The sequence below is a fragment of the Chenopodium album genome, chromosome 21, assembly GCF_948465745.1.
Source record: "Chenopodium album chromosome 21, dcCheAlbu1.1, whole genome shotgun sequence".
Taxonomy (NCBI): Eukaryota; Viridiplantae; Streptophyta; class Magnoliopsida; order Caryophyllales; family Amaranthaceae; genus Chenopodium; species Chenopodium album.
The window spans coordinates 38,437,222-38,464,387 of NC_137854.1; the positions used below are offsets into that span (position 1 = coordinate 38,437,222).

Below are 27,166 nucleotides of genomic sequence, written 5' to 3' on the forward strand. Positions count from 1 at the left end.
CATGATGCATCAACTGCGTGCATAAACTTGAGGTTTGAATTTCAGCTCTTCGCTGTAAAAACGAATTTTAAAGGGTTGAAGGATGAAGATCGACGAAAACATCTTGAATGTTTTTAATAAGTCTTGCATGAAGCCATGAACTGATGAACAGATATATGTGCAGCTATAGAAATTACTGTGGTATTACACTAGTATATGTTGAGGTCTGTTGAAATTTAAAATATGAGGAATGACGCTACAGTATTTTTTTTTTCTTTTTTCTCTGAGTTCATCAATAAAAGAACCTTTGACTATGTAAATGGAAAAAAATATTTATGGGATTGTAGAATAGTTGGGCACTTGGGCCTAAAGCCCAGCATGGGTCAAAATATGCGAGTTATGCTAGTTGGGCATTGAGATAATATTTCTTCCTCACTTAGATTTCCTTTTTCTTTTTTTTAAAAAAAAAAAAATTGAAAAAAACCACCACCTAAAGCGCAATTTCTATCTTACTCCTAGAGTACCATGCACATGGTACTCCAGATTTATAAATTCATGTTATTTTGATATTAACTTCTTATTATTTCAGTGTAGATAAATGTTATTGTTAAATAAATGTATGTTATTTCGCTTTTTCAATTTTTTCAGTTATTTTCCTCCCACACTCACTCTCTCTCTTCCTTTCTCAGCTACTACAAATCAAAATCACACACTTTTATCTTCCTTTCTTCTTCCAATTTTCTGGGTTTCCCATAAATCAACCTCTCACGCTCACTCTCTCTCTTCCTCTCACTACTCTTATTCTAAATCAAAGACACTTTCTCTCTCCTCTTTTCTTCTTCCAATTTTCTGGGTTTCTTAGAAATCAATTGATTTGAAGCCATTTAAGGGTTCAAATATATTTATGTCAAGAAATTTAGTACCTCATGAAGTGTTCGATTTTCTTTAAACTCAACACTGCTAATGTTGATGTGAACTTATTATTATTCAATTTACATACATGTTATTTTATGTAAATTAAAAATAGTACGAATTGAGGTTGAAGTAAATAAGTAAATAACATATTGTTGTAACAAAATAACACAACATTTTAAGTAAAATAACATAAAGTGTACGCAAAATAACTCAAACATATTGTGTAAGGAATACCATGATTTATTGTACTCCAGGAGTATATAATACTAAATCCATGTAAAGTAGTAAATTTTGACATCACCACTTCAAGTTTTTTTTTTTTTTAATTAATATTTATTTATTTATTTTATTTAATTGTACCACTTAGTTTTGTTTATTTAATTGTACCACCTAGTTTTGTCCAAAATGAAAAATCTCGTTTATTAGAGAAGTTCGTTTAAAACTAAACTGCTCGTTTATCAACTCATTTATTAAATGAGTTGTTCACGAACATATATTGTACTAAATGAGCCGAATTTGAACAGATTTTTGAGCTCGCTTGAAAGCTAGGGATCATGCTCGAACTCGCCTAAGTTAAATGAACTTGACCATGCAAAAGGTATTGCTCGGCTCGACTCATTTACACCCTTAGTTACAAACTTACAATAATCAACCCGTATACCTTTAATCCTTTTAAAATCTAATTTTGCCGAACAAGCCCTCTACAAAGCATTTATTGTTTCGCCCCCCTCATCCGCGACTGATTTGCCCCCTTTTCCCAGTGGCGTAAATCTGAGGCTACCCACACCAAATAAAACCACCTTCACTCCCAAATGAAATCACACCCTTCATCTTCAATTTTCTGAGAGAAGAAGAGAGAGAAAAGCAACAACTCTACTTCTCCATAACCAAAATTAGGGCACAAAAATGGATCCAGATGCAGTAGCAAAGGCATTCGTTGAACACTACTACTCCACATTCGATACTAATCGTCCAGGATTAGCGAATTTGTACCAGGATTCATCCATGTTGACCTTCGAAGGCCAGAAGATTCAAGGTACTCAAGCCATTACTGCTAAGCTCACTGGTCTTCCTTTTCAGCAGTGTCAACACTCCATCTCTACCGTCGATTGTCAGCCTTCCGGCACCGGCGGCATGCTTGTTTTCGTCTCTGGTAACCTCCAACTCGCCGGCGAACAACATGTTCTCAAATTCAGTCAGGTTATTCCGTAATTCTTACATTTTTCATTAATTTTCTTTATCATACGCTTTTTTTGTTTGTTTGATTGTTCTTGATTGTGCTTAATCGATTAATTAGGGTTTTCTGCATGTTTTCGTCAATTTTTTGCTTATTTTTACTCATTTGGTGAATTATTTAGGATATTATGTTTGATCTGTGTGTTTAATGTTTATTTTCTGAGAATTTTCTGTTATTGTTACGGTGATTGGATGATCAATCGACTACGCTTTGGATATTAGGGTTTTTAGCTGTTCGAGACTTATACGGAGGTTGTTGGAGCAATCTTAGGGTTAGAAAATCCATAGATAAGATTGTGTACAGTGTACCTGGAATCGATTGGTAGTGTATTGGATTGTGGTTGTATAGAGCATATGCTATACTGTTGGTGTATATAGGTTCGTTAGGGGCAAGGTTGAAGAGGAGCCGATGCATATGTAAAAGTTGATCATTTTGAATCAACTACTTTACTTCAATAATATTTTCCTTCTCATTTGGCTTGAATAGAGTAAAGATTGTGTACCTGGAATCGATTGGTGGTGTTTTGGATTGTGGCTGTATAGAACATATGCTGTACTGTTGGTGTAAATAGGTTCATTAGGGGCTAGGTTGAAGAGGAAGGGCGAAGGAGAGAGCCGAGGCGTACGTAAGAATTGAACATTTTGAATCAACTAATTTACTTCAATAATATTTTCCTTCTCATTTGGCTTGAATATAATTTTAATGCTCTGTTGTATTTAGGAATGTCCCCTGCTTTTGATTGTTTAAGATATTTTGATCCTTCAAATTGGAACATTAATGGTGTGACTGTTTCTGCTTATCGAATGTGGAGGATACAATTGGCGTAATTAGGTTTACAGAATTTATGATCTAATATCCTTGTCTATCTGTACAAAATGACTAGGACTCTTTGATGGTCTTTTATCTATATGATGGACAACTTTAAGATTTGATCAGTTATTTGTAGTATTCTGCATAATTTCAATGTTGTTTACTGTTAAAGCTACGCGTCCTCTTCTATTGTCGATCAGAGAATCTTATGAAGCAGTGGCTTCCTATTGTGATACTGCATGCCTTTTTATCTGACCAATTTTAAGAATCATCATTAAGGGTAGTTATTTTGCAAAGACTCAAGGTATTTCATAATATATGAGGGAATTCATTGACTGTAAAAAAAATGGTGGTGTTCTCACCTGCTATTGTTTAGCTTGAAATTTATATCTGAAAAATGAAATTTCATCAGTCAGAAATACCATTCAGATTTTTCAATGTTTCTGTTTTATGAGTTGGAACTCCAATGTGTCTACGGCAGTTTCTTGACTATTTTATCTGAGTTCTACATTAAGGAAAATTTGTTGAATCTTAAATAGCTTATCAAATCTGTTTCCATAAAGAGCTTCTTTTCTTTCTAAAATCTCTGTACATATGGCTGCTCTCATCGATAGAATGTTGTCTGTTAACTCTTTTTTCTTTGTCTTCTGAGTTTTTTCTTAGTAGTGTTTTGATATGTTGTTATATGGGTAATATAGGAGATTGTATAACCTTCACTTGGAGGTCATTGAAGCCCTGTTTGTTCTCACTACTGTTCATGTTTTTTTCTGCCTAGATGTTCCATTTGATGCCAACACCACAGGGGAGCTTTTACGTGCAGAATGACATATTCCGGTTGAACTATGCTTAGATACAGTGATAAGGGCTCAGTTTGTCAACAAGGGTCGAAGAAATTTGTGGTCTTTGATTGTCCAAGAGTGGTGATTATTATGTTGTAGTTACATAACTCGTTGGAAACTGGAATTATTTTTGGCTGGTCATGTTTAATCATTGTCTAAATTTGCTTTTTACATTTGTCTTTAAAAGTTTGGATTCTGGCATTTGTATGGGCAGTCTTTGGATGTTAAGCTGAACAAATACCTCCATTCTTCAAAATACATACCAGAGCTATTTTTTAAATGGCTTCCCTTCTGTTTCTGTTTGTCCATCTCTCCGACATACATTTGTGTGCCTGTGCCCATACTTGTGCTTTGGCTGCTGTTGTTTTGGCATTGTTTTTGTGGATATGGCTGTAGCAGCGTGCCACAAATTCAAATAAGAAAGTGGTGTCAGTGTGTGTGTGACCGCGCGGGGGGGGGGGGGGGGGGGGGGTGACGTTGCCTGATTCATGAAAGCTAACAAGACAGGTTTGGTAGCTCACTTTGGTATACTAATGACAGCTCCCTATTGTAAATTACTTGTGCATAGACTTTTTTTTTTCTTTGCGTGGAGCTTGAGTGCACATTGACGAACGCCATTTAGGAAAGAGATTGAGATCCATTAAACCCATTGGATCTAATGATAGAAAATTTATGTTATGAGTTTCGATTCTTTTCTTGTATTCAAATTCATAGAGTTGGGAATACAATGGCCCAATTTGCGGCAATCCCTTTTAATGGAGGGAAACATGTGATTTTAAACAATGAAAGGATAATGTTGCTTGGAATGTGTACGACCATTGGAGTCACATAAAGGTTCATGGTGGCTTTAAATCAATGAAAGGATATGCATGTAAAACGGCTACAATGACAATTCAAAACACTGAATGATTTCAAAAATGACCTCTTAAGGAGTAAGTGGGTTCCATGGGATGGGAGGAAGTATAAATCCATTCCAATGAAGTGAACTATTGATCATCAAATATTAAAAAAAAAAAAAAAAAGCATACAATTGTTTATTTTGAGCAAATTATTGTTTGAAAATGTTGTAACACAGTTCATAGTGAAAAACTTTACACTTAACCAATGCGAGAAAGTTAAAAAAGGAATTGCAACACTGTCATTCCCCGTCCCCATTTATCAATCCTGCAATATCCATGCTGGGAAGTTTAAGAGGGTTCTCAGCCGTCTCTCTCCCATTTACCTTAGCAAGTACAGAACTTTCATCTGCTTCTTCCTCTTGAAATGCACGGCGTTTAACCATTCCGGTAAACATTTTTCCAAGAGATTTAAATGGATTAGCAAAGCCAGACTTTAGCTTTAGTAACAGAGAGACCTCAGAGACTTGCCAAGCAACAGTGAGAACAATAAGAGCTGAAAGTAACCAATGTGTAGTTCTGTTCTGTTTATTTAATTTTTTCAGTTCTTTAACCACATCTTCTGCTTCAACCGCTGTGTTTTTCTTAGAAGCCTCACTTTCATCACGGCTCTTTGTTTCTTCTTCACTGGCTCTACTTGAAGGTACCTCCTTTGGCTCACCCGATAGTACATTTTGGTTGGTAATTTCATCTTCTTTCATGGTTTCCAACTGTTCGCAATAAAACAAATAATTAAAATTGCCTCTGTTTTTTTTTTTTGACAGAAGTTATCATTATACATAGTATGCAAAATCTTCCAAATACAAGAATGTAGACTGATATGTTCTCGAGAATCAGCAAAATTTGCAGATTACAATTACCCAAAGCCTCTTAAGTACTACTAGAGTTATTTGAATAACCATCACAATAATGTACCACCACAGGACCACAGTCATCTAAAAGTACTATCATATATTCATGTAAGCATGTACGAGTACGACCACAAGATTTTAGAAATTCTAGCACACATTCAGTGCAGCACCAAAAACATGGAATAGGACTGTAAACTAGAAGTTCTTATATTTAGGTAGCCTATCTATCTCCTACCACAAATGGATCATCCAGATTCTGCAAGCCTATCAGCTTACTAAGCATACATAGTAAGACTATCATCTTTCACTAGGTTCATGAAAGACAAGAAGCATTGATATATTGTTTTTCAGAAAAGAAGCCTCGACAATCTACATTGGACAGACTGCAACTATGTTCACTCCTTGGATCTCGACTATTATATAAGCTCGGATTAAAAGGTTTGAAGTTAACCAATTCTTAAACAGACACCAATTATACCTTTAAGTCAAGGGGTATCATTAGGGACATGAAGTACAGATATGTAGATATACACTGTATAATTCATTTCATATCCCACCCTACTTCAAGTCTCGAGTAAATCAGTTTAGATACTCTATTACATTATGTGTCTTATCGGCTATCCCAAATATTTGTCATCCTGCTACATCACCAACTTACAAAAACAATTTAAGTCCATTAATTCTAGATTGATGAAATGGCTCGCTGCATCATAAGGAATATATGGTACACTAACACACAAAATAGGCCGGTAATATGATCTGAATTTCAATTAAATCCCATCATCATCTAGATATTTCAACTTGCTAAGCTCACTTAAAGCAGACAGATGATGCAAAAACAGTTAATCATATGCACAGTTCAGTAGTCAGACTACCACATAAAACCTATCTTCAGCTGTACAACTGATGAATTCAGAGCATTTAGCTCAGGCACATTCTAGTACAAATAACCAGTCATAGCATTCCGGTCACACATCAACCCAACCACATCACGATCCTAGCTTTGTAACGAATATCACTACTGCATAGCAGCCAAGCAGCCGCTGCTGACTCAGTTGTGCTCGAGTGCTCGACTAACACCAATTAATCAAAACATAGAAGCATAAGAACAAAAATGGGAAGTACTGCTAAGTAAGTAACAAATTAACACCTTGTTTTAACGATATCTATCATTTGACTAAATAATACACCTCTGTCCAAACTTAACAGTCTAGTCTCAGTCACACATGGGCTATTTATCACAATATCACAATCAAATTACGAAGTATTCTCTCCACCACTCCACTCGTGAAATGGTATGTTCGATAATAATAAGCATAATTAAAATCTATTTGAAAACGTGACAACTTTTTTTGTAACATGTTACGTGTGTACATGACTATTAATTCCGGACCGATGGAGTAATTATGTCACTATTGGATCTTCAAACGAGTAAAAACTATTTCACATACTTCATAGTTCATACCATTCATTTCACACACATAATTCTAATCTAACTGCACTTTATCAACCCAGAATTACAAAAACTTACATAATCACATACATATCAGAAAAACTATAATTCATATAAATTACACTCCATAAATATAATACAATATAGCAAAAATTATATAAATATCAATAAAAAATCTGAATTGTTGGTACCTGAGAAAGCAGTTTTACGAGGAGCTGGCGTTCGCCGTCACTGTCGTTTCCCGTGGAAGTTTCTGTAGCTGATGATTGTTTGGATTCAATAAATTGGTGAATAGTTTTCTGAATTTGATCAATTTTTTTGCTGGTAATTGCTGAACTTTCCATTTTTAGTAAGGATTAATTTATTATGTAATGGGGGATTATTGTGTAATTGAGAATTTTGAGGATATTTTGATTAATTGGGAAGGATTTTTAAGTATTTTTTGTGAGTAAAAATTGACAGATTTCATACATTTCGGATGTAATTTGACTACTTCCTTCTTAGTTCTTACTCAATTAGACAAGAGAACAAGACACTGCCATTTTTGGTATTTTATACTCCACTATTTAGATTTTATTTATCATTACTGCCCTTGTGACTCATTTGAATAAAAAAAAACTTTAATTGCATACAAAAAGATAAGATTGGGATCTTAAGCTATATCAACCATTAATTAGATAATTAATAATATAAACAATGTATTTAATAATTATATATTTATATGCAATTGTTATTTTTAAAGAAAATGATAAACATAACCTTTACGGCTATTTATAAGAAGCTAAAAAGAGAAAAATTGAGAAAAAAAATTAACATTAACTACACCGATTTAATGCTTATATATTGCCCTAAGGGCTACATATTACATTACCCTATTTTTAAACAAAGAGAGATTTTGTTATGAAATAAATAAATGATATAAATTCACAAATGTGACAATATACAACGAATTTTTAAAAAGTCACAAAGGACGATGAATACTTTATCGGTTGGACACCTTCTATACTTTAATTATCCAATTTAGTTAGAGTTCACCTGAGATGAAATTTATTGGAGAGTTGTTAGATTTAGCCTTTCATGGCCACCTTTTTTTTTTTAGGGTAGAACACATATTCTATTTAAATAAAAAGAAAAAGGATAGAACACATAATTTAAAGTCGAATTCTCTAGAGTTTTAAATTCAAAATGAAGGTTTTAGAAAAGCATTTTACTGATTTTAATCGGGGCATCATTTTGCTTTTGTGAAAAAAAAAAAAATTAAAAAAAAAAAAATCGTGGCATCATTTTCATCAGTGAGTGGGGATGATGTTTTTATTGCATGCTTGTGTTTGTTTTTTATACTGTTTTGTCGACATTCAAATAATAAAAAGTTTAAAGGATATTCCCTTTCCTTGCCCGGACAGAAGAGTATGGACTTCTCCAGTTGCCTGAGGTGTAGGAAACTTCCTAAAGAGGAATACATGTTAAGTAAAAGAAAACAAAGGAAATACTCGTATATAGAAATCTATTCGCATTTGCTTAGCTAAGTTTCTGATGTCTTGAACTTGGTTTGCCTGCCATTGGGTGTGTTTCCAGTTCATATTGCTCTCATTGGCTCGTTGCATCTAAGCAGCCTGTCTTGAGGATCTATTGCGTTCTACTGCATTGGCCAACTCGTCCATCCAATTTATCATAACTCTATGCCTGCAGTACGGTTTGGCAAAAATTCAGCTCCTCCCCTTCAGGATGAAGGCCTACCCTGCATTTCTGCTGCACATGAAATAGCAACTCCCCATTCGCCTGGCTTTCTCGTTTTAGAACCCTTCCATTATTCCATACTGCATCGACTACTAGGGAGATGAAGCCACATGAGGAAGGTTGGCCTGAGGACCAAGTATGTGTCGTGATTTCTGGAATTGAGTTGCACTGCAACTTAAATTTGAGACGGAACTGTACCTTTATTTTATCAATTCTAAGCAAACATTTTGTTTTTTTAAAGGAAAAGGCAAACACATAATTTGAAGTGGCATTCAATTGTACAAGCTAGTAATGTCGTAAAACACTTAGTATTATATCATGCAAGTGCTATGGTAAGACATTCAATATGATCAGATTCGACAAGGTATAGAGATGAATAGAAAGCTCTGGAGCACATATTACAGCACTCTTCTCAAACTGTCATATGCAAACTCAGTTCACTAGCCAGTGCCAGGTGAATGAGAATGCATTTGACCCAAATTCCCAAAATAAACCATATTATTTACAAACATTTACATCAACTTATGAATATCCTGAGCAGTAATAACCCATATACTAACCATGGGTAGCTGTAAAATTTTGTATATGTAATTGATATCTAGATGACTTGAAACAGCGCACAAAACGACGGCTATCCTGTTCAATATATATACCTTGACGAGACCAGAGTAAACTAATGCTGAATCCAAACCAATCTAGTAGCTTGAGTTAGACCAATCTTGTACCTACAAAGGTGAATTAACCAGAACTTTCAAGGAAGGTGAGGATATCATCATTGTCCATGCTGGAGACACCATCTTGGGACCCTGAAGCCCCTGAGCTTGTTAGGAGTTGGACCTCAGCCTGCAATAAAATGAATAGATTCAGAGCCATATACAAGTTGAACCAGTGGACCTTCGCAAGTTTCTTTTCAGACAGAGAGTCCTCGTAAAATATAGAAAACTGCAACTACTGAATAACAGGAAAATAATAATAAGGTTAACTACATTGAATATTACTCCATCCATAATTCTGAACAGTTTCTGTGCAAGATACCAAAAAGAACAAGTTTTAAGCTCACTTAACACCTGCTTGAACAACGAAGTTTTTGCAAGAGAGAAGCTTGGTGTGCAGACAAACAGCTAGTCAGCAATGAGGTCACACCTTAGGGCATAGTTGCTCAAAAGAAGTCAGAGGATAGTGCATGTTTAGTTGGGGAATTTTAGAGTGAGGAAAATTGTGAACAATGAATGGTTCTCCAGTAGTTATTTCAGTGGAGGGGTAATATAAGCCATATATCAAGCTAATCAAACGGTTGAGATGTACTTTTAGTTTTCACCATAAGCCATAAGGCTTGTAGTCAGTACAACCTTCCCATATAACATTTAAAATAACAAAAAAAAAAAAAAAAAAAAAAAAGGCTTATATTGCATAATACGAAGTATAAACTAATGTAATCCAAATGAGCTCAAGCTTGAACTACACATCCACACCTAAACTGCTCAACCTCAACCTGGTGGCTAGAACCAGAGTACATGATCAATTTGAACTGCAAAATTCAGATCCAACAAACTTAAGTTTTAAGTTTTGAACTGAGCTGAGACTTCGTTCCCCTCCCCCACCCCCTCCACGTTTCAAATTTCACCAGCTTTCTAATCTATGTGATGTCTCACTAAACTTCATTATATGCTCATTCTCTAATTGGAAATTTTACTAATTTTCCAGCCTAGCATTGGTTCCCCCATAAAGGATCAATAGCTTATTATGAGATTCGGAAGTACAGGAGCAATCACAAACATAAAATCATCCGCAAGAACCTAGGACAAAGTATAAGCAATGCCTTCATTTTGATGGTAGGCTACTAGGCTGAGGAAGCAATGGATAAAAAAAAATTGTTTCGGAAAATGAGGCCATAATGACAGCAGCAAAATTTCACAGCTAATATATGTGAGAATACATAAGACATCAATATGATATTCAGCATTTTTATTAGTTTTATTACCATGGCTTCTTGAGATCTTCCAAGCATGCGAAGATATTGTTGGCGGGCTTCTGGAGATTCAACCATGGATAGCACTCTTGTGACAGCCTCATCAATAGCAACATTCACCTTTTCTTTCCGGAAGACCTTAATAATGTCGTCATCATCTTCGTCTTCGTCAACACAATCCGTCTCAGGTCTAAATCCTCGCAAACCAACTCCTTTGCGGCGCCAACGCAGTATAACCTTATCTAGAATACCAACTGCCCAACAAATAACCTTGTACTTCTTTCGAACCTGATAACCTCTCACATGTGCCTGCCAATAGCAGAGGATATAATAATTCTCAAGGCATATACATTAGAATTAATTGTAAATGTAGTTCCAGCTCTAACCAAGTAAGCTTGACAAAAATGGTGGAGAACTCCTCTTGAGACGTTGAGGTCACAAGTTGAGCCTCACCATCTACTCGTACTTGAAAGAGAAGGGAATGAGAAAGAATGAGAGCAAGAATGACGATGTGGAGAAATGGTGAGGGGACAGTTAAAGAAATACTGTATTATCAGTATAACTAATAACTAATTCCACAGAATTATACAGTAGGACAGTAGGTTTTCCGTATAGATGACAATGTAGAAAGGAAGAGCTTAAATCTCATGCCATGAAGTGAAAGCAGATGTGTACCTGTATCTTCACAACTTTTTGGCGCAAAGTCAGAAAGTCTTTCCGGCCTTTCCAACCCCGATAGTTCTTTTGAATAGATAATGCAGCCTTTTGATGGTCATGCAAATTGTGAAATGCCAATTTTGAAAGGCCCTGAATATCATTTATAGTGAAACCATACTCGTCTAGATCAGAAGCAACTTCCGAGCTAGGCCTATGTTGCCTCTTTTTGAAGGAATGGGCACGAAAAGCTGCTTGGATGCGTGCGGCAGCCTGAGCTGCATTCCTAACTGCTGCCAAGGTGTGTTTTAGTGAAAGTTGATCCTGATCAGTTGAGTTAATGTTCTCCTCTGAAAGGTTATTAATAGTTAATTCAGCCTCAACATTAGCAGAGCCTTTGGAGAGTTCACTTTCTTCCAGGTTGAGGGATGAAAGATGGCTAGTTAGCGACAATTCTGACAAATAACCAGCGAGTCCCTTGTGCCCACTTGCCTCAGCAATGTATGCAGCATTTCTACCAGTTGGATCATGTTTACTGGGATCCGTCAATGCCACAGCTGATGCCCCCAAAGCAATAAGAGCAGCAACCATTTTTTCCCTGTCACAGAAACAATTTGTCTTATGTCATTGCACAATATTCGAAAGTATTTTAGTCCAACAGTTTGATATAGTAAGCATAAATAAATATAACAATAAAACTGAAAGTTTCCAATCCTTAATTCTCATATACTGTTCCACAATGACATTCCTAACAAGGGGCTCCTTTATGAGATTATTAGAAAAAGAAATTCCAGATCGGCGCATGGGCGCATGGCAATCTGGCTTGAAAAAGTAAGAGTGGCACACACAATTACACATCTCGAGCACCAGAGAGAATCTAACCTATTCTATAACCAAAACACAGAAAAAGATATGAAAGCTCTTTGTAGATTTAAGGACTTAATCTCAGACCCTACTCAAGCATATGGTGACAACATAACTTGTCCTTATTCCTACAGCATCATAAGAAAAGTTAGGAAAGTAGATTTTGGCTATTTCTTTTCATAGCTAAAAGCTTACCTTGAAGGGTTCGCCAAATTGCGTCAGTCATCTCACAAAATTAGTAAAGACACTCATAATGGTATGAAGTTCCCAACAAGCACTTTGAAAATAGCTTGGTGGAAGAAGCTTCCAACCTCATGAGAGTTTAAGTCGTCAAGCCTTTCAGCTTAGGATTCTAAGATTGAACCATGTATTATTAAGATACCAATTCCTAGTTCTCGTCAAAAAAAAAAAAAAAAAAAAAAAAAAAAAAAAAAATTCCTAGTGGAAGCAAAAATATTAACACATCAACCTGTGTGCTGAGGCTAGAATTCTAATTACCTGATCGAATTCTAAGGTACTGATATAGTCCAAAAAAAAAAAAAAAAAAAAAAAAAAGAGAAAAAGAGTAAGAAAGACTTTGCTAAAATTTATTTCAGATTGAGGCAAAGAAGTTTACTTTCCATAACAAAAGCCTCCAATATTTAGTACGATTGTATATGCATAACCTATAAACATTCCCCTTTCAACCCTCTTCCCCAACCCACACACCCCCCCCCCCCCCCCACCCCCAAAATAAACAACAATAAAATAAAATAAAAAAATTATACAGCCAATTGCTATTTCTAGAATTTATCCACAAATACAGTATACACATTTGGTCGAATGTCACCCCTAAGCCCTAACAGAGAAAAACCTTAAATTATAACGGAAGTGAATGATAACATATAAATTGCAGTCAATCCTAAGCTCCATAGTCAAATCCATATCTTTAGAATAAACCAATTTTGACATTTTGAAAAAAAGGAGCATTTAAGAACACTGTTTATGAAAGTGTTACAGTGGGCCAAGAAAGTGAGGCTTACCTTCCAAATCTAGCAGCCCAGTGTAGGGCAGTCCAACCATTGATATCACGAAAATTTATGCCAACTCCACATCCCAAAACTGGGTTCAAAGCCCACTCATATCCCAACCCAGCAATCATATGAATTACTCCTTGTTCCTTTCTTGACAAGAAACAGTCACCGCGTTCCCTTCCTTCCATGGATCTGGAGGAAAGCCATAGCTGCAATTTGTCCTTCAGAAGTTGTTGCAACACCCAATCAAGAGTGTCACTTGAAGAAGCACCATCGACCAGGAGACCTTCGATGATTTGATTCCACATATCACTATCAATCTTTTGTTTATCAAATCCCAATTCATTGTTTTCTCCATGTTGGGCAGGTGGATTTGAGAGAATCATCTGTACCAATCGGACGAGTAACAACATCTCATCTGTACTTCTAGTTGTTTCTCCTTCATGTTTATTGCAATGTACACAAGTAGTAAGCTTATCACGGTACTCAAACTCTCTAATCTCACTGCAGGACTCTCGATTCCCAGAAGTGATGCAGAGGGTCACCTTTCCTGATGAATGTGGAGGAGCCTGGCAACTAAGGACACCATTCTGGACAATTTGTAGTGGAACTTCAACATCACCAAACATGCAAAGCCACTCAGATTGTGACGGATCACTGAGAAAAGACCCAATAATAATGACCTGCATCAGAAAATAAAAACTGATGTTAGCCGACCCCATTGTTATGGGATTAAGGCCTTGATTGATTGACTGATTGATCAGAAAATAAAAACCGCATGATTGACAATGCATGATTGACAAATCAATCTGAGAATATATATAGCTATAATCAACAGAATCACTACAAGCAAAGATATGAAATACTGCCATACACACACGACTCCCTAACCTACTATAAAAACAAGAGGAAAACAGAGAAAATAAGGGGAGCAAGATATTAATATGCAGCATTCCAGAAACCAATAGATACCAGTTTTCCAGCTTCATGCAACACTATGATTATAAAGCACAAATAAGTGACATCTCCAGGTCAAATTGTCATTAGCATTGAAGAAGATATCATGACAGCCTCAAAAGTACCTTAGTAGATTCATCAGTAAATCCCCATTCTGGAGATATCTCTCGAATGGTAAATCTCTGCTCCTTAGCAATTGTCAAGCCTACATCAGTGTCAAGAGATAATCCGATATTTGGATCAAGCAACATGGTCGGAAACTTTGGGGTGGAGGAATATATTGAAGAGGAACAAGCTAAGATATCGGTATCCTTGGCAGCTTCAGTCCCTATTTCATCAATTGTAAATAAAAAGCGACTGTTAAAGAGAAATACTTATTCACGCTCTATAATGAATTAAGATCCATAGGAGGGACCTTTACAAATTTGAGAGTTAAAAGAAAGATTACATTTTTGAGCAATATATGCCTCATAATCTTGAGGTTGATGGCTTTCTTGCTCATTTCGCCCCGCAGAGGAAGATGGTTCATTTCCCTGGCATGTGATAATTCCCAGAAATGTGTAAATTAACAGACAATATGATCCATGCTTAAGCTGATATCCTCCAGCATATTAGTGGCAAAGAAAGATAATAAAATAATAATGAGTGACTGCACATGATCACATACTGCATTAATGTAACTTGTACCTCTCCACTGCGCAGAGTATAAGGAAACAAATTTACACACCCTCCTCCCCTTTAAAGAATAAAAACAACAAAAAAATGCAATAAGTTATGACCAAGGAATTTTCTATCCAGTTGCCATAACATAGTTAATCCATTAGTTAAATGAAAACATATCATGGCCTATATGATTATAGTAGTTTTATGAATGATGGTCAAGTCAAGTGTTTTATATCAGTTCAAATTAGTATAAAAACAGCAAAATTGATGAAAACCCATTTCAACATGCCTGGATTGAGTAAGTGAGTAATCAACAACATCATTGTACTTTCCTGCATAACTACTTTTAGTCATACTGTAATTACAACCTAATGCAGAAGGTGTTACTAAGGTTGCATCATATCTACAGCTTTGAACAACTCAGGCCATGGCTCAGAAACCATCAATCACACTTCTCGAATCTCACCTAAAAAAGATTTTTTTTTTTTTTTTAATTTTTATTTATTTATTTTTTATTTTTTTAAAAAAAAGTATGCAGAATATAATTCAAAAAGACGTGTAAATGAAAAGACAATCATCTTACATACCAATGAACTTACATTTGCAATTACAATGTATGATTTCTCCCCTTCTGCCTTCTGATTAAGGGGATTCTTGGACGTATCAAAGACATCATTCCAGTATAAAGAATCATTATTCTCAATACTTTGTGCCATGTCAGGAGTAACATGGCGATGCACTTCATTGCCACCTAAAAATCAAATAAATTTCAGTGACTAATTACTGCATCTATCAATCTAGTGAACTTCAGCTTTGACACAGCATTCATACAGCTATTCACCAATATGTGCAAAATAACAAGATTTGCATCATAAGCTCCTAGACATAAACTTTACACCTTAAAGGTCTAAATTTGGTGGAATAATTTCTAACTATTTTGTTGCAAGACAAGTTTTGTTTTTACTAAACAACTTCCTCCGTTATAATAGTTCCAAACTTTTCTCATATAACCATCACATATACTTCTATAATGTTCGATCCCCCATAAAGCAATTGGGAGGGGGCTGAAACCTAACCACCCAGAACAAATCTCTAAATCAGGATTAGCCCAAAGGGTGAACCGGGTGAAACACCAAAAAAAAAAACAAAAAAAAAAAACATATACTTCTATAATATCAACTTTTCTTATATAAAATATATTGAAGGAAAATGTGTGTTGAGGTGCTTAACACCTATGTTAATCGGACACGGCTCATATCGCAAAGTGTTCGTGTTGACACGACACTTCACGGACACGTACACGGGACACGTGCCTGATCCTCCACTGCGCACTCGGACACTTATATTAAGGCCCTGTTTTCTTCATCTTAAAAAAATAATTTCAGCTCAGCAAAAATAAGTTCAGTCAGTAAAATTCGGTTTTTTTAAAGAAGAATTATAATAGAAAATCAGTAAAAATAATTTCAGTTCAACAAAAATAATTTCAGTTAAGTAAAATTAATTTAAGTTCAGTAAAAATAATTTAAGTTTAGTAAAAATAATTTCGGTTCAGCAAAATTAAGGTGAAGAGAACGGGGCCTAAGAGAGGAGAGGAAAAAAGAGAAGAAACATGAAAGAAAAACTTACCACCATTGACATAGAGAAGATGGAGAGAAGAAGATTGTCATTTATTTGGAGAATTCACCAAGGAAAAAATCAAAATTTTAAAAAATAAGGGTAGACATAATGAAAAATTTAAAGCTTTTATAATATATAATTTGTTTATATTGACGAATTGACGTGTCCTCGTACCCGTGTCCAAATATCGACAGAGTCCCCGTGTCCTAAAATTTTAGAACTTACCGTATCTGACACGTAAACTCTGGGTCCATGTAACATAGCTTAACACCACCACCACCATGACCAACCCCCCCCCCCCCCCCCCCTCTCAATGTTGCAATATTTAGGGAGTAGAAAAATTATATAATTACAAACATGATTACGATCATGTAAGATCTTCTTAGATTATTTTCAAGATGTACTTTCAAAATATCAAATTTTCATAATTTTTTTCACAAAAGTAAAGACATTGATAACCAAAGGTGTAAATTTTTTTTATTTTTTTTCTAAAATTGATCCAATTATGCATTATATAGCTTACAATTTTACATTATATTCAAATTTATCGAAAGTAAAAAAGGATTGAGGATGAGGTGCTTCCCATGACTCCATGAGATCCTATGCGGCCACTAGAGTGGTTGGAATCATCTACTTTACCTTAACTTAGCCCGTAAAGGATACATCTCTAGTCATTAACACAAGGCCATTACGTGCCTTTGAAAGATAGATCAGTGCCGTCTCGAATACTTTCGTAGCTCATAGGGAAAACTAAAAAGAGTCCCTAAACAATGGAGTTGTATTTCATAAAGGAATTATAAATTAAAACTTTACCGAAATTACAAAAACATTATAGTCATTTGAGATTGGGCTAACTCACCCTTTTGCTAACTTATTATTTAATGTTTTCACAATCCAACTCATCTTTTCTCTTATGCTTCATAATTTTTTTTAAAAAATTATATAGGTTCGGTGAATAATTTCTAGGGAAATAGTTATAAAAATTGGGAGGTGAGAAATGGAAAGTAAATAAGGCGAGAGACGTAGAAAAAAAACTTGAACGACACTTATTTTATGTTTATTTTTCTACAGAAGCTTGAATGACACCTAAAATATATCAAAGTATATATATATGTATATGTATATGTGTCATTATAATCAGATTATATTATAATTAAGGTTACCAATGACTTAGTCATTCTAATTAAGGTTCACCAAAGATAATTAAATTTAAGATTGTTCACCACTTGTAATTTAAATAAGTTGGAGTTCACCAATGAGAATTTCCCATATATATATATATATATATATATATATATATATATATATATATATATATATATATATATATATATACATATACTATATATGTACTATATATGTACAAATATACATATATATACATATATACTATATATATACAAATATACATATACATATATACTATATATATACATATACATATATACTATATATATACATATACACACACACACACACACACACACACATACTATATATATACATATACACACACACACACACACACACACACACACACACATACACACACACACACACACACACACACACACACACACACACACACACATATATATATATATATATACATACATACACACACACACACACACACACACACACACACACACACACACACACATATACACACACACACACACACACACACACACACACATATATATATATATATATACATATATATTTTTTTTTTTTTTGCTTTGCTTTTTTTAATTATTTTTTAAATAACATATCAATTAGACTTTTTTCCAAAAAAAAAAAAAAAAAAACAAAGGATGTGGGGCCCATCAAAGTGGGAGCCCTAAGTCATTGTGCTCATGCTATGAGCCGGCACTGAGATAGATAGTTGCATAAAAGGTTCCGAACAACCTAAGAGACACCTCATGCATCCACTATAGTTTTGGAAATCCTTTACATAATAGATCCAAAATTGTGTTCTGATAGTACAAACGATAGTTGGCTAAGTGCTTCCCATTGACTCCATGTGACCACAGGATGCTACTTGAGTAGAGTAGTTGAGTGGTTTAAACCATCTAATAACTAAGGACACAGCTTTTATGTGTGCGACTAAATAGTGGGTATATGATTCCAAACTTTTTCTGAGCCCGAGAAACACCTTCTATATCCACTATTGTATAAGTATAAATCATAATATTAATTGAAATTTGTGTATAGTATCCTTTAATTTAAGAGGATTTCAATTTCTCATACATGAAAATGATTGAGGACGAAGTGCTTCCTATATATAGACCCCCAAAAGACCACTGGAAACCATACATTTGTCTCTTAACTATCAACTTAGCATGTACCAAAGGAGGGCCCAAATAGCCCAACCAAAGCTCTTGTCATTTGATTTTTGGTGCAAAAGCCTATATTCATGATCTAAGAGAAGGCCAGAAAAGCCTTGCTGCAGTAGTCTAAACATATTATATGACACAAAACAGCCTGAAAGGAAATCAAATATGAATTCACATAAGAAAAGTTTGTACCTGAGTCGTATTGTGATAAAACATTTGAATTAGACGACACTCCAGCATACTGACTGTCATATTGATCATCCAGCGTTTTATATATGTCTGCATCTCCACCTTGATCATCAACTGGAGTATATTCTTTGAGGATGTCATCATCCAAGCTCAGTTGCACCTCTAGTCTTCGTAGAGCCTGGCTAACCTCACTCTCAGGCAACATACTCATATCTTCAGTTATGTTTGACCCATTTAAGTAGTCAATTCCTTTCCTCGCAGCTGTATCTGAACTGACTTCTATGGATCCAGGGCTCGCATGACTCTGGTATGATCCATGAAAGTCACTCAAACAAGACGATCCTGGGTTTTGCATAGTGTATGCGCTGGGGCTCTGACTGTATGTCGAAGATGTTCCCGGTGACAAGTCTGCAACAGATCCAGAACTAAGCTTCCCCTGCAACATATAAATGAAAGGGCTTGTATAAAAGTAGCTTTAACTTTTTTCAAAAAAAAAAAAAAAGAAAAGGTTTTAACTGAGAGCGTGTAGTCCACACCCAAGCCTTGGCTTACAGGATACAGCTAATTTTTGATATTTCATCCTGCAGACAATTACAGGGGTCTGGAGTTATCAATATTGGGGGTTGGGGGCATCAGCTCCTTAAGAAGAAACAAGATATCTGAATCCTCCATTTAATCCAAAGTTTACGGACACCTAATTTTTATTATCCATTAAAATGTCATGTTAAACGTTCGTATGTTAAAAGTAAACTATAATATCTACATAGGTATAGGCCACTTTTCAACCATCAATGCAATATCAAATGTCTTTATACCATACCAATGCTAGTTTACTGGATTGAACCAAGTTCTTAAATTAGTTTTCCTCCGTTTCATATTTATGACAATTTTGTATTCTCAAATTGTCTTCATAGATTTATTTTTTTCCACAATGTAGCCCAATATGTTCCACTCATGAAGCCACTACATCCTTTTCTAGAAAAGAAGGTAGCACATGAGGTTACTTAATTACTTTTGATAAGATTCTAACAAAGAGAATACTTCTAAGATTCAAAGAAATGGAGTAGCACATGGGGATTGCATTCGTTTCTACCCTGATTCCAGCTAGTAATATCAAAAAGAAACAGAGGGAATAGTGAAGTACCAAAAGAAAGAAAGAGAGCCTCCTTTTACTGTGTCTTACCTCACATACAGTTATTTGTTCAGGCATCCATCAGCTATTGTTCGGTGATAAGCCCCTTTTCGTATTTGGTCTCAATAATATTTTCTATATTTAGGTTTAGTTCATATAAATAATAGGTCTCCCCATTTGTGAGAGTATCTCTTCTCTTGAGTGTTGTTAGGTCTAACTAGTGATTGAGTTTTCTTTGCTTCTCATATTGTTTCGAAATGAAAATTTTTCAGAAATTGGTTTGTAAAGGTTATGATATACGATTAATCTACTATATAAGTATCTCATTTCATTCAATTATTGCATGTACTGCAGGTCTTTAACTTATAAAGGATGTAGCCATGCAAACTGTTTTATGGGAAGACAGAACCCATGGGCATATATAGCTGTGCTAGAGTATGAACATTTATTAGCAGTTATAGATGTAATATTTATGATAGTAGTTTAAACTTTCTTTCTTTGATGAATTATGTTCATTGTAGATGTCAAATGGCTTTTCTGATGATAACATATAAAATAAAATAATAATAATAATAATAATAATAATAATAATAATAATAATAATTTTTTTAAAAAAATAAAAAAATTTAACTAGATAAAATGATATATAATTGTTTATCCACCAAAGCCGTGAAAAAACTTGATGCAAGAAAGTTCCATCTTGATTCTAGAGTCTAGACACAACTGTCAAACCCAGAGCATGGTACAAATTTGGAAGAGCCATCAGCACCAGAAACAAATAAGGAAAAGCCATTTAGCAGAATACGAGACCTTGGAAGTTTTCAAACCCCACTGTGCCAAGATGTCAGGGTCATCAAAAGATTTATAAAACTTCTCAAGTTCAAACAACGAATTTATAAACAGTCAGGAAAATGGGCTATGACTGGTCAACAACATTCACATGTTCAGATTATAGAGAATCTAAACACATTATGAGCAAGTCATTGTACTGGTGCCTAGAAAGAATCAAGAACTGACATTGGCAATAGTTAGGAAAAAATTGAATTGAGTACATCATGCTTCTTGACTTACCTCTGTGATCTCTCTGTAATGAACAAGAACAATGTGCTCATACTCCCTACAAAAAAAGAGCATATATTATAAGACAAAGTGAGTACTTATGCATGATCATCACTAAGCTCAACTGGTAGTACCATTGGTACCAGTGGATAACTCTTTTAGTCTTTTACAAGCAAAAAAAAAAAAAAAAAAAAAAAAAACCTATTCTTTTGTTAAAATATGTCACTTATTTGATACAGCAAATTATCAGAGCTTATCTACCCAATTAATACCCACTTAGGTAATTCAACCTAGACCTGGCAAACGGGTCATTCGGGTTGGGTCAATTCAGGTTTCGGGTCGGGTCAATGGTTATTCGGGTCGGATATTGGGTCAGCACTATATGTCGAGTTCAGGTCAGTCTTTGGGTCCAAATGTCGGGTCAAATTCGGGTTGATCATTTTTATATTTATATAGTGAGATATTCAGATATAAAATTATTTATAAGGTTGTTGATCGTTTTTTTATGAAAAATAAAAAAAAAAATATAATATTGAAAAGTTAGGATTGAAAAATTAAGAGAAATAACTACCTCCATATTTAATCAAACACTTAACTTGAACACTTGATATTTTAGTAGTGGGAAATTCGTCCCTCTAAAAGTAAAAGTAACTTCACTAAAAAAAATTGTGGGAAAACTCCTTCTCATTCCAAATAATTTGAATGTTTGATTTAAAAATAGTGGGAAAATTTTTCCTCTAGCAATAAAGTCACTAAAATATAAGTGGGAAAACTAGTTCGATTTGGTTTAGTTTATTTCGATAATTGTTTATTCGGGTAAAGTAATTAAGCCCTAAATTAGTTAATTAGGTTATTTTGAGTATCTGTTACTTTAGAGTCGGTCAATTCGGGTACCGGGTCAAGTTCGGGTTACCTCCACTTCAGGTCGGGTATGGGTCGGGTCGGCTTCATATTCGAGTCATTTGGGTCGGGTCAGGATTGCCAGCTCTACTTCTATACAAGGAAAGGCTAAATTGGACATAATTCCTTGAGGGGCTTCCCCGGGATAATTGGTAAATTTATTTCTAGGTGAACTAAACAGATGTCTAACTGAGATGGTTGGCTCTATTTCTAAAATGAAATCTGCAGCGCATGCATGGAAAAGAGATCAGAACATCAGAAAATTCAAGTGGACTCACCGGTCCAACATCCAATAACTACGCCGTTGAAATTTCGGATTATCCTCTCCGTGCGCATAGTAGCAATTTAAAGCTTCAGAATTTCCAACCTAGCCAAACAAATGGACATTTAAGCCTCTAATTTCTAGAACACAGACAGATGCATCTTGAAACTAAGCACATGCTCAAAAATATATACTACAGTAGTAATTGTGGATGATAACCAGCTTAATTAAAGTCTAGGGGTGGTAACCCAAGGCTCACCATCATTTGCCCTTGTTTTTTTTACTCTCCTTTTAAACAACCAAACCCCACTATCATATTCTATACGCTCCATTTAATCAATCAAATCCCATAATCTTGTTAATTTTATTCACCTTTGATCAAACAAAGCCCACTATCTTATTATTTTATTCACCTTCTTATAAATGAGTGAAAAGAAAAAGGGAATTCTATTTGGGGACGGAGAGAGTGTAAGGATTTTTTCATTGAAGCAAATCTTTTTTTCATTCCCTCATTAATAAAGTCATCGAGAGAAAAACATAGCCTCTCTGATGACCTCTCAAAGACTCAAACCCAGCATATGATTTCTGAATGTAGCAGACTAGCAGTTGATTCTTGCTTCACCTACATGAGGAGGTTGCTCATTCTCCATATAATTCAGTGTTTCACAATTTCAACAAAAACTTTTAGCATAATTTCCAGATGAAGAAAAGGTACACAGCAACTAGTTTCATCAACAAAAAAAAAAAATCACAACCAACCAAAGCAAACCTTGAGACGCTCATGTGCTTCCCCAACAGTTCTGCCATCCTTTTTCTTTCGCCAATTATGGCCATCTTTCCGAAAAAACCTAAGAACCCTCTTGTTGAAAAGAAATATAGAACCACCTGTCCAAATTAACATCAGTACAGTCAGGTCAAACAATTTATTAAAAAAAAATAATTGCACTGATACAGTTACAGTAGAGCTTACTAGATGGCTTTTGAGGAGCTTCCTCAGTTATCTTGTAGTTTTCATGATTCTGTAAAATGAACAGCACTTCCGCAGGTTTTAGCCAACGTGTCTGAGCTGCTTGTAGTAGTTCTTTTATATCAAATCCTGAAAGTACAAACAAGACATATAAGTGTCCACCAGTAGCTCATTCAACATCCAATCAGAACGGCTGCAATTAAGTTGATTGCTTGATATCTAAATGACCAACAAAATCCATAGTCCAAACAACAATATCTAATGCCAAATGTTTCAGGAGATTCATCCGAAAGTCATTAGCCTAATTTGGAAAAGTGAAGAAAATCACTAATCTCTAAATTTTGAACAAATAAACAGCTGGTACAGTTGCCTCTCATATTTCCTCTATGCCAAAGCTTTCAAAGATGTACTTGACCATGAGACAAGGGTAAAGACAGCTAATTGTTAGTCTAGGTCTCCTTCAAATTACTTATTTTCAAACAAACTTGGAAAATCCTTACTAAGCATCCCAAATTTTAAAAGCTACTTGGCTTTGAGAAGGGCTGCTCAAAAATCCACTTCTCACCCACTTGCACTAAGTGAATGCTGTCTAAGATGAAAAAGATGGGCAAATACATTGACAAATTCGACATGGGTTTGCTGTTATGCTGAAACTATAGCAAATGCCCCAGAAATATAAGGATATTTGTTTAGATTAAACTTTGCACCTATATGTCCCATGTAAAGTGGATACATACAGGTCACTTCCCAAAAATATTGACATTGTAAGCCCCACAAAGTAGTAGCCAAATTCTCATCGCCTTATACAGTGCCTAAATCTGGGAAGTCAACTAAGCATGAAGTTCCACTTTCTCAAAGGGGCTAGGTAAACAGCTAACCCTTGTAGAAAATAGAACTTCGCACAAAGTTGTACTCGTGTTCCTGTCAACTAAACAGTTTCAAGTTTCTACTTCTGGAGATGTACACGTTTATATGTCACAGTATGTCAACTAAATGACTCCCAATTGACAAATATAAGCCTTTGAGACACATCTTTGACCTACATTATCTTTTCACATTAAAAGGAACGGTACCATCTGATTCGCCACCGAAAAAAACCTTATACTATAACCAGGGCCGTCCCAAAGTATACGGAGGCCCTGTGCGTTAAATAAATGGGCCCCCATTCAATTTAAACTGTGTCAACCAAAAAACAAAAATTAAAGAGTGAAGCTCACAACAATCATCGAACCTTGAACCACTTTTAAATATTCTCTAGCATCTGACCATTGAGCTACCTACAGAGATTATCAATAATAATGCTAGCTTATTTGTTATATTCTTAAATTGATATGAGGCCTTATTAACTTTTGTGTGCAGTTGCTCACCCAGCACACCCTAAGAACCGGGCCGGGCCGGGCCTGACTATGAGAATGATCTTCTTGGAAAAAGAAGTAATCATAAGTCCCATATTAACGATGACAGGATTCTTTGAATAATGAACATAAGGTTATGATATTTAGAAAAAGAATACACTATAATAACTCGAAGATTTGTTAGTAGACATAAGCATAAGACGTTCAGTAGAAAGTTTTACTTGCCACAAAACGGAGAAAAAGTAGTTTACCATCCCCATCAACCCGTCACCCCCCACCCCCCCCACCCCCCCCCCCCCCCCCCCCCCTCTCTCCTTACGCATTTCTTAGGAAGTGAAGCTCTCTCTAGGAATGCAAACTAACAGCTAATTTGAATTTCGGAAATCAAAAAAATATTACAATCATCGTACACAATCAATCTACCAACATCAAATTTTCTTTAATTCCAAAAAGTCTCCATCAACCTACCTGCATCCAATTCATAATACTCCTACACAAATTGACAATAATAAACCCAAAACTATTTACATTATTATATTTCCTCTGCTTCAAATGAGTTGCAACACTTCTCCTTTAAAGATCAAACTTCACGGAATTGAAGAGCGTCTTCCAATAAAAATAATAAATCACTCAAACCCCCAATCTTTTTTTTGAGCATTTTTTTTTCTGTATTCCCAAATTCCTAACATATACGAAGTACATGTATATTTTTAGGTTATAACGCTATATTATGCGGGAATTTTTTAATGTTTTCACCCATAAATAAACAAAATTACACCAAAAGAATGTAACTTTACACGATAAAATCAATTTTTAAATCTCTAATTTCATAAAATTCCCACAAATTCACTATAACAATCCATAACTAGAGCAACAACATATAGAAAAACATGCAATTCGCACAAATTATAAGAAATGTGAATAAATTGAAGATAGCAGAAAGCTTACCAGACTGCATGACTATGAATCAACCCCAAACGATCAAATTCAACACAGAAGCTGAGTATAAATTTGTGTTTTCATTCAGAAAAAAATGGAAGTAAAATTGAAAACCCGTTGACTAAAATTGCAGATCTTTTGTAAATTGAAGAGAAATCAAAGAAATGGAAACTGGGTAGGAGATAGATTGACTGGAGGAAGAAAGTTGTTGGGTGATACTGATTAGTAGACTTCCTGAGAAATTTCGTGGAGTGATTAAAGAGAAAGAGAGTGATTATGTAAATAAAGTTAAAAAAAAAAATGGACATGATTACAACATGAGTTTTTTTTTTTTTTTTTTTTTTTTTTTTGAAGTTGTTTGTCAATTAGAGCGCACTTGTGTAAGTTGTGTTATGTTGTCGTGATCGTGGAACATAATAAGAAAATCAAAAGCCTGTTTAAAATGCATTTGTGTAAGTAGTGTTACGTCATCGACTTAAAGAATTTTATTGAAAAAGAAGAATAATAAAATGTAAATATCGATACTTGAATTGTAATTTTCTACTGTAATACTTGAGAAAAAGAATAACCTACGAATTAATTAGCTTGATAAGATACAACCATAAATAAAAGTCAAATCAAGAACAAATAACAAGCTAAGATATCCATTATGCTTGTACATATCAAACCATGATTTGCTCTTGTCAACAACAAAAAAAAAAAAAAAAAAAAAAAAAAAACCATGATAAGGACTTGAGTCACTTGACACACATTGGGTACAACATTATCATACATTATGTTATTGTTTGTACCTATCAAGGATGTTATATGCTTTACAATTGTGATGCAATACTAATATGCTTCAAATATATTAGTCATAAACTCTTATAATAAGTTTAACAATTCAATTTAGGGTCTGTTCACATTTACTTAATTTCAGTTCAGTTCAGCTCTTAATTTCCCTCTCTCATAAAATATTCATTTCAGTTCAATTCAGTTCAGTTCAGCTCCAATCAGTTCAGTTCAGTTCAGTAAATGTGAACAGGCTCTTAGTCATTAAGTTTAAAGCCACATCCTATTACTGTGAAAAAATTACTCTTAGTAATTTTTCTCGTAATTTTATTAACTTTGGAGTATTTCTTATTTGTTCGCAAATTATTGTATTTATTTATGGACTTGCTAGTTTTTTATATGGTTTCTAGATTTTTTTTTTTTATTTTTTTTTTTTTTTTTTTTTTTTTGATAAGCCGTAACCATACGGACTTGCTAGTTGCTAGCATTATTTCTAACAATGCAAAGTAAAGCAAGTAAAGCTGGAATTCCACTACCTTAGGGAACAATAATTTGGATTAATAATTTCCACAAATATATGCTTGGAGCATGCATGTCATGTGTGAAATAGAACATAAATTAGTGGTATTTTATTATTTGAAGGTCAATAATCCAACTACTCCATACTTGTTAACAAAATAAAAGACAACAATATATTTTCTGAGCACAAATAAAGGACAAAACATTTGACCACAAGAAACTTATTTTGCATTAAATTAATATCCATCATCATGATTTTCTTACATAAAATATATACTCC

General features: G+C 34.7%; 3 protein-coding genes across 3 annotated transcripts; 1 reads left to right on the forward strand and 2 right to left on the reverse strand.

Moving 5' to 3' along the window:
* Window positions 1–1,672: 1,672 nt before the first annotated feature.
* LOC145601135 (nuclear transport factor 2B) lies at window positions 1,673–4,060 on the forward strand. Its single transcript, XM_081657080.1, has 2 exons — window positions 1,673–2,094; window positions 3,717–4,060. Exons 1-2 carry the CDS (start codon window positions 1,801–1,803, stop codon window positions 3,789–3,791), a joined length of 369 nt encoding a protein of 122 aa, XP_081513206.1. The 5' UTR covers window positions 1,673–1,800; the 3' UTR covers window positions 3,792–4,060.
* Window positions 4,061–4,810: 750 nt separating this feature from the next.
* Window positions 4,811–7,521, reverse strand: LOC145602868 (uncharacterized). The gene is made up of 2 exons (XM_081659020.1): window positions 7,172–7,521; window positions 4,811–5,386 (listed from the first exon to the last, which is right to left on the reverse strand). The coding sequence occupies exons 1-2, from the start codon at window positions 7,322–7,324 to the stop codon at window positions 4,919–4,921; spliced, it is 621 nt and encodes a 206-aa protein (XP_081515146.1). The 5' UTR covers window positions 7,325–7,521; the 3' UTR covers window positions 4,811–4,918.
* A 1,485-nt stretch (window positions 7,522–9,006) lies between these two features.
* On the reverse strand, window positions 9,007–25,928 carry LOC145602168 (calmodulin-binding transcription activator 4-like). Its single transcript, XM_081658335.1, has 13 exons — window positions 25,606–25,928; window positions 23,306–23,431; window positions 23,105–23,220; window positions 22,352–22,440; window positions 21,186–21,231; window positions 18,986–19,418; window positions 15,437–15,588; window positions 14,623–14,707; window positions 14,300–14,502; window positions 13,227–13,900; window positions 11,362–11,938; window positions 10,699–10,995; window positions 9,007–9,560 (listed from the first exon to the last, which is right to left on the reverse strand). The coding sequence occupies exons 1-13, from the start codon at window positions 25,613–25,615 to the stop codon at window positions 9,456–9,458; spliced, it is 2,913 nt and encodes a 970-aa protein (XP_081514461.1). The 5' UTR covers window positions 25,616–25,928; the 3' UTR covers window positions 9,007–9,455.
* Window positions 25,929–27,166: the final 1,238 nt, after the last annotated feature.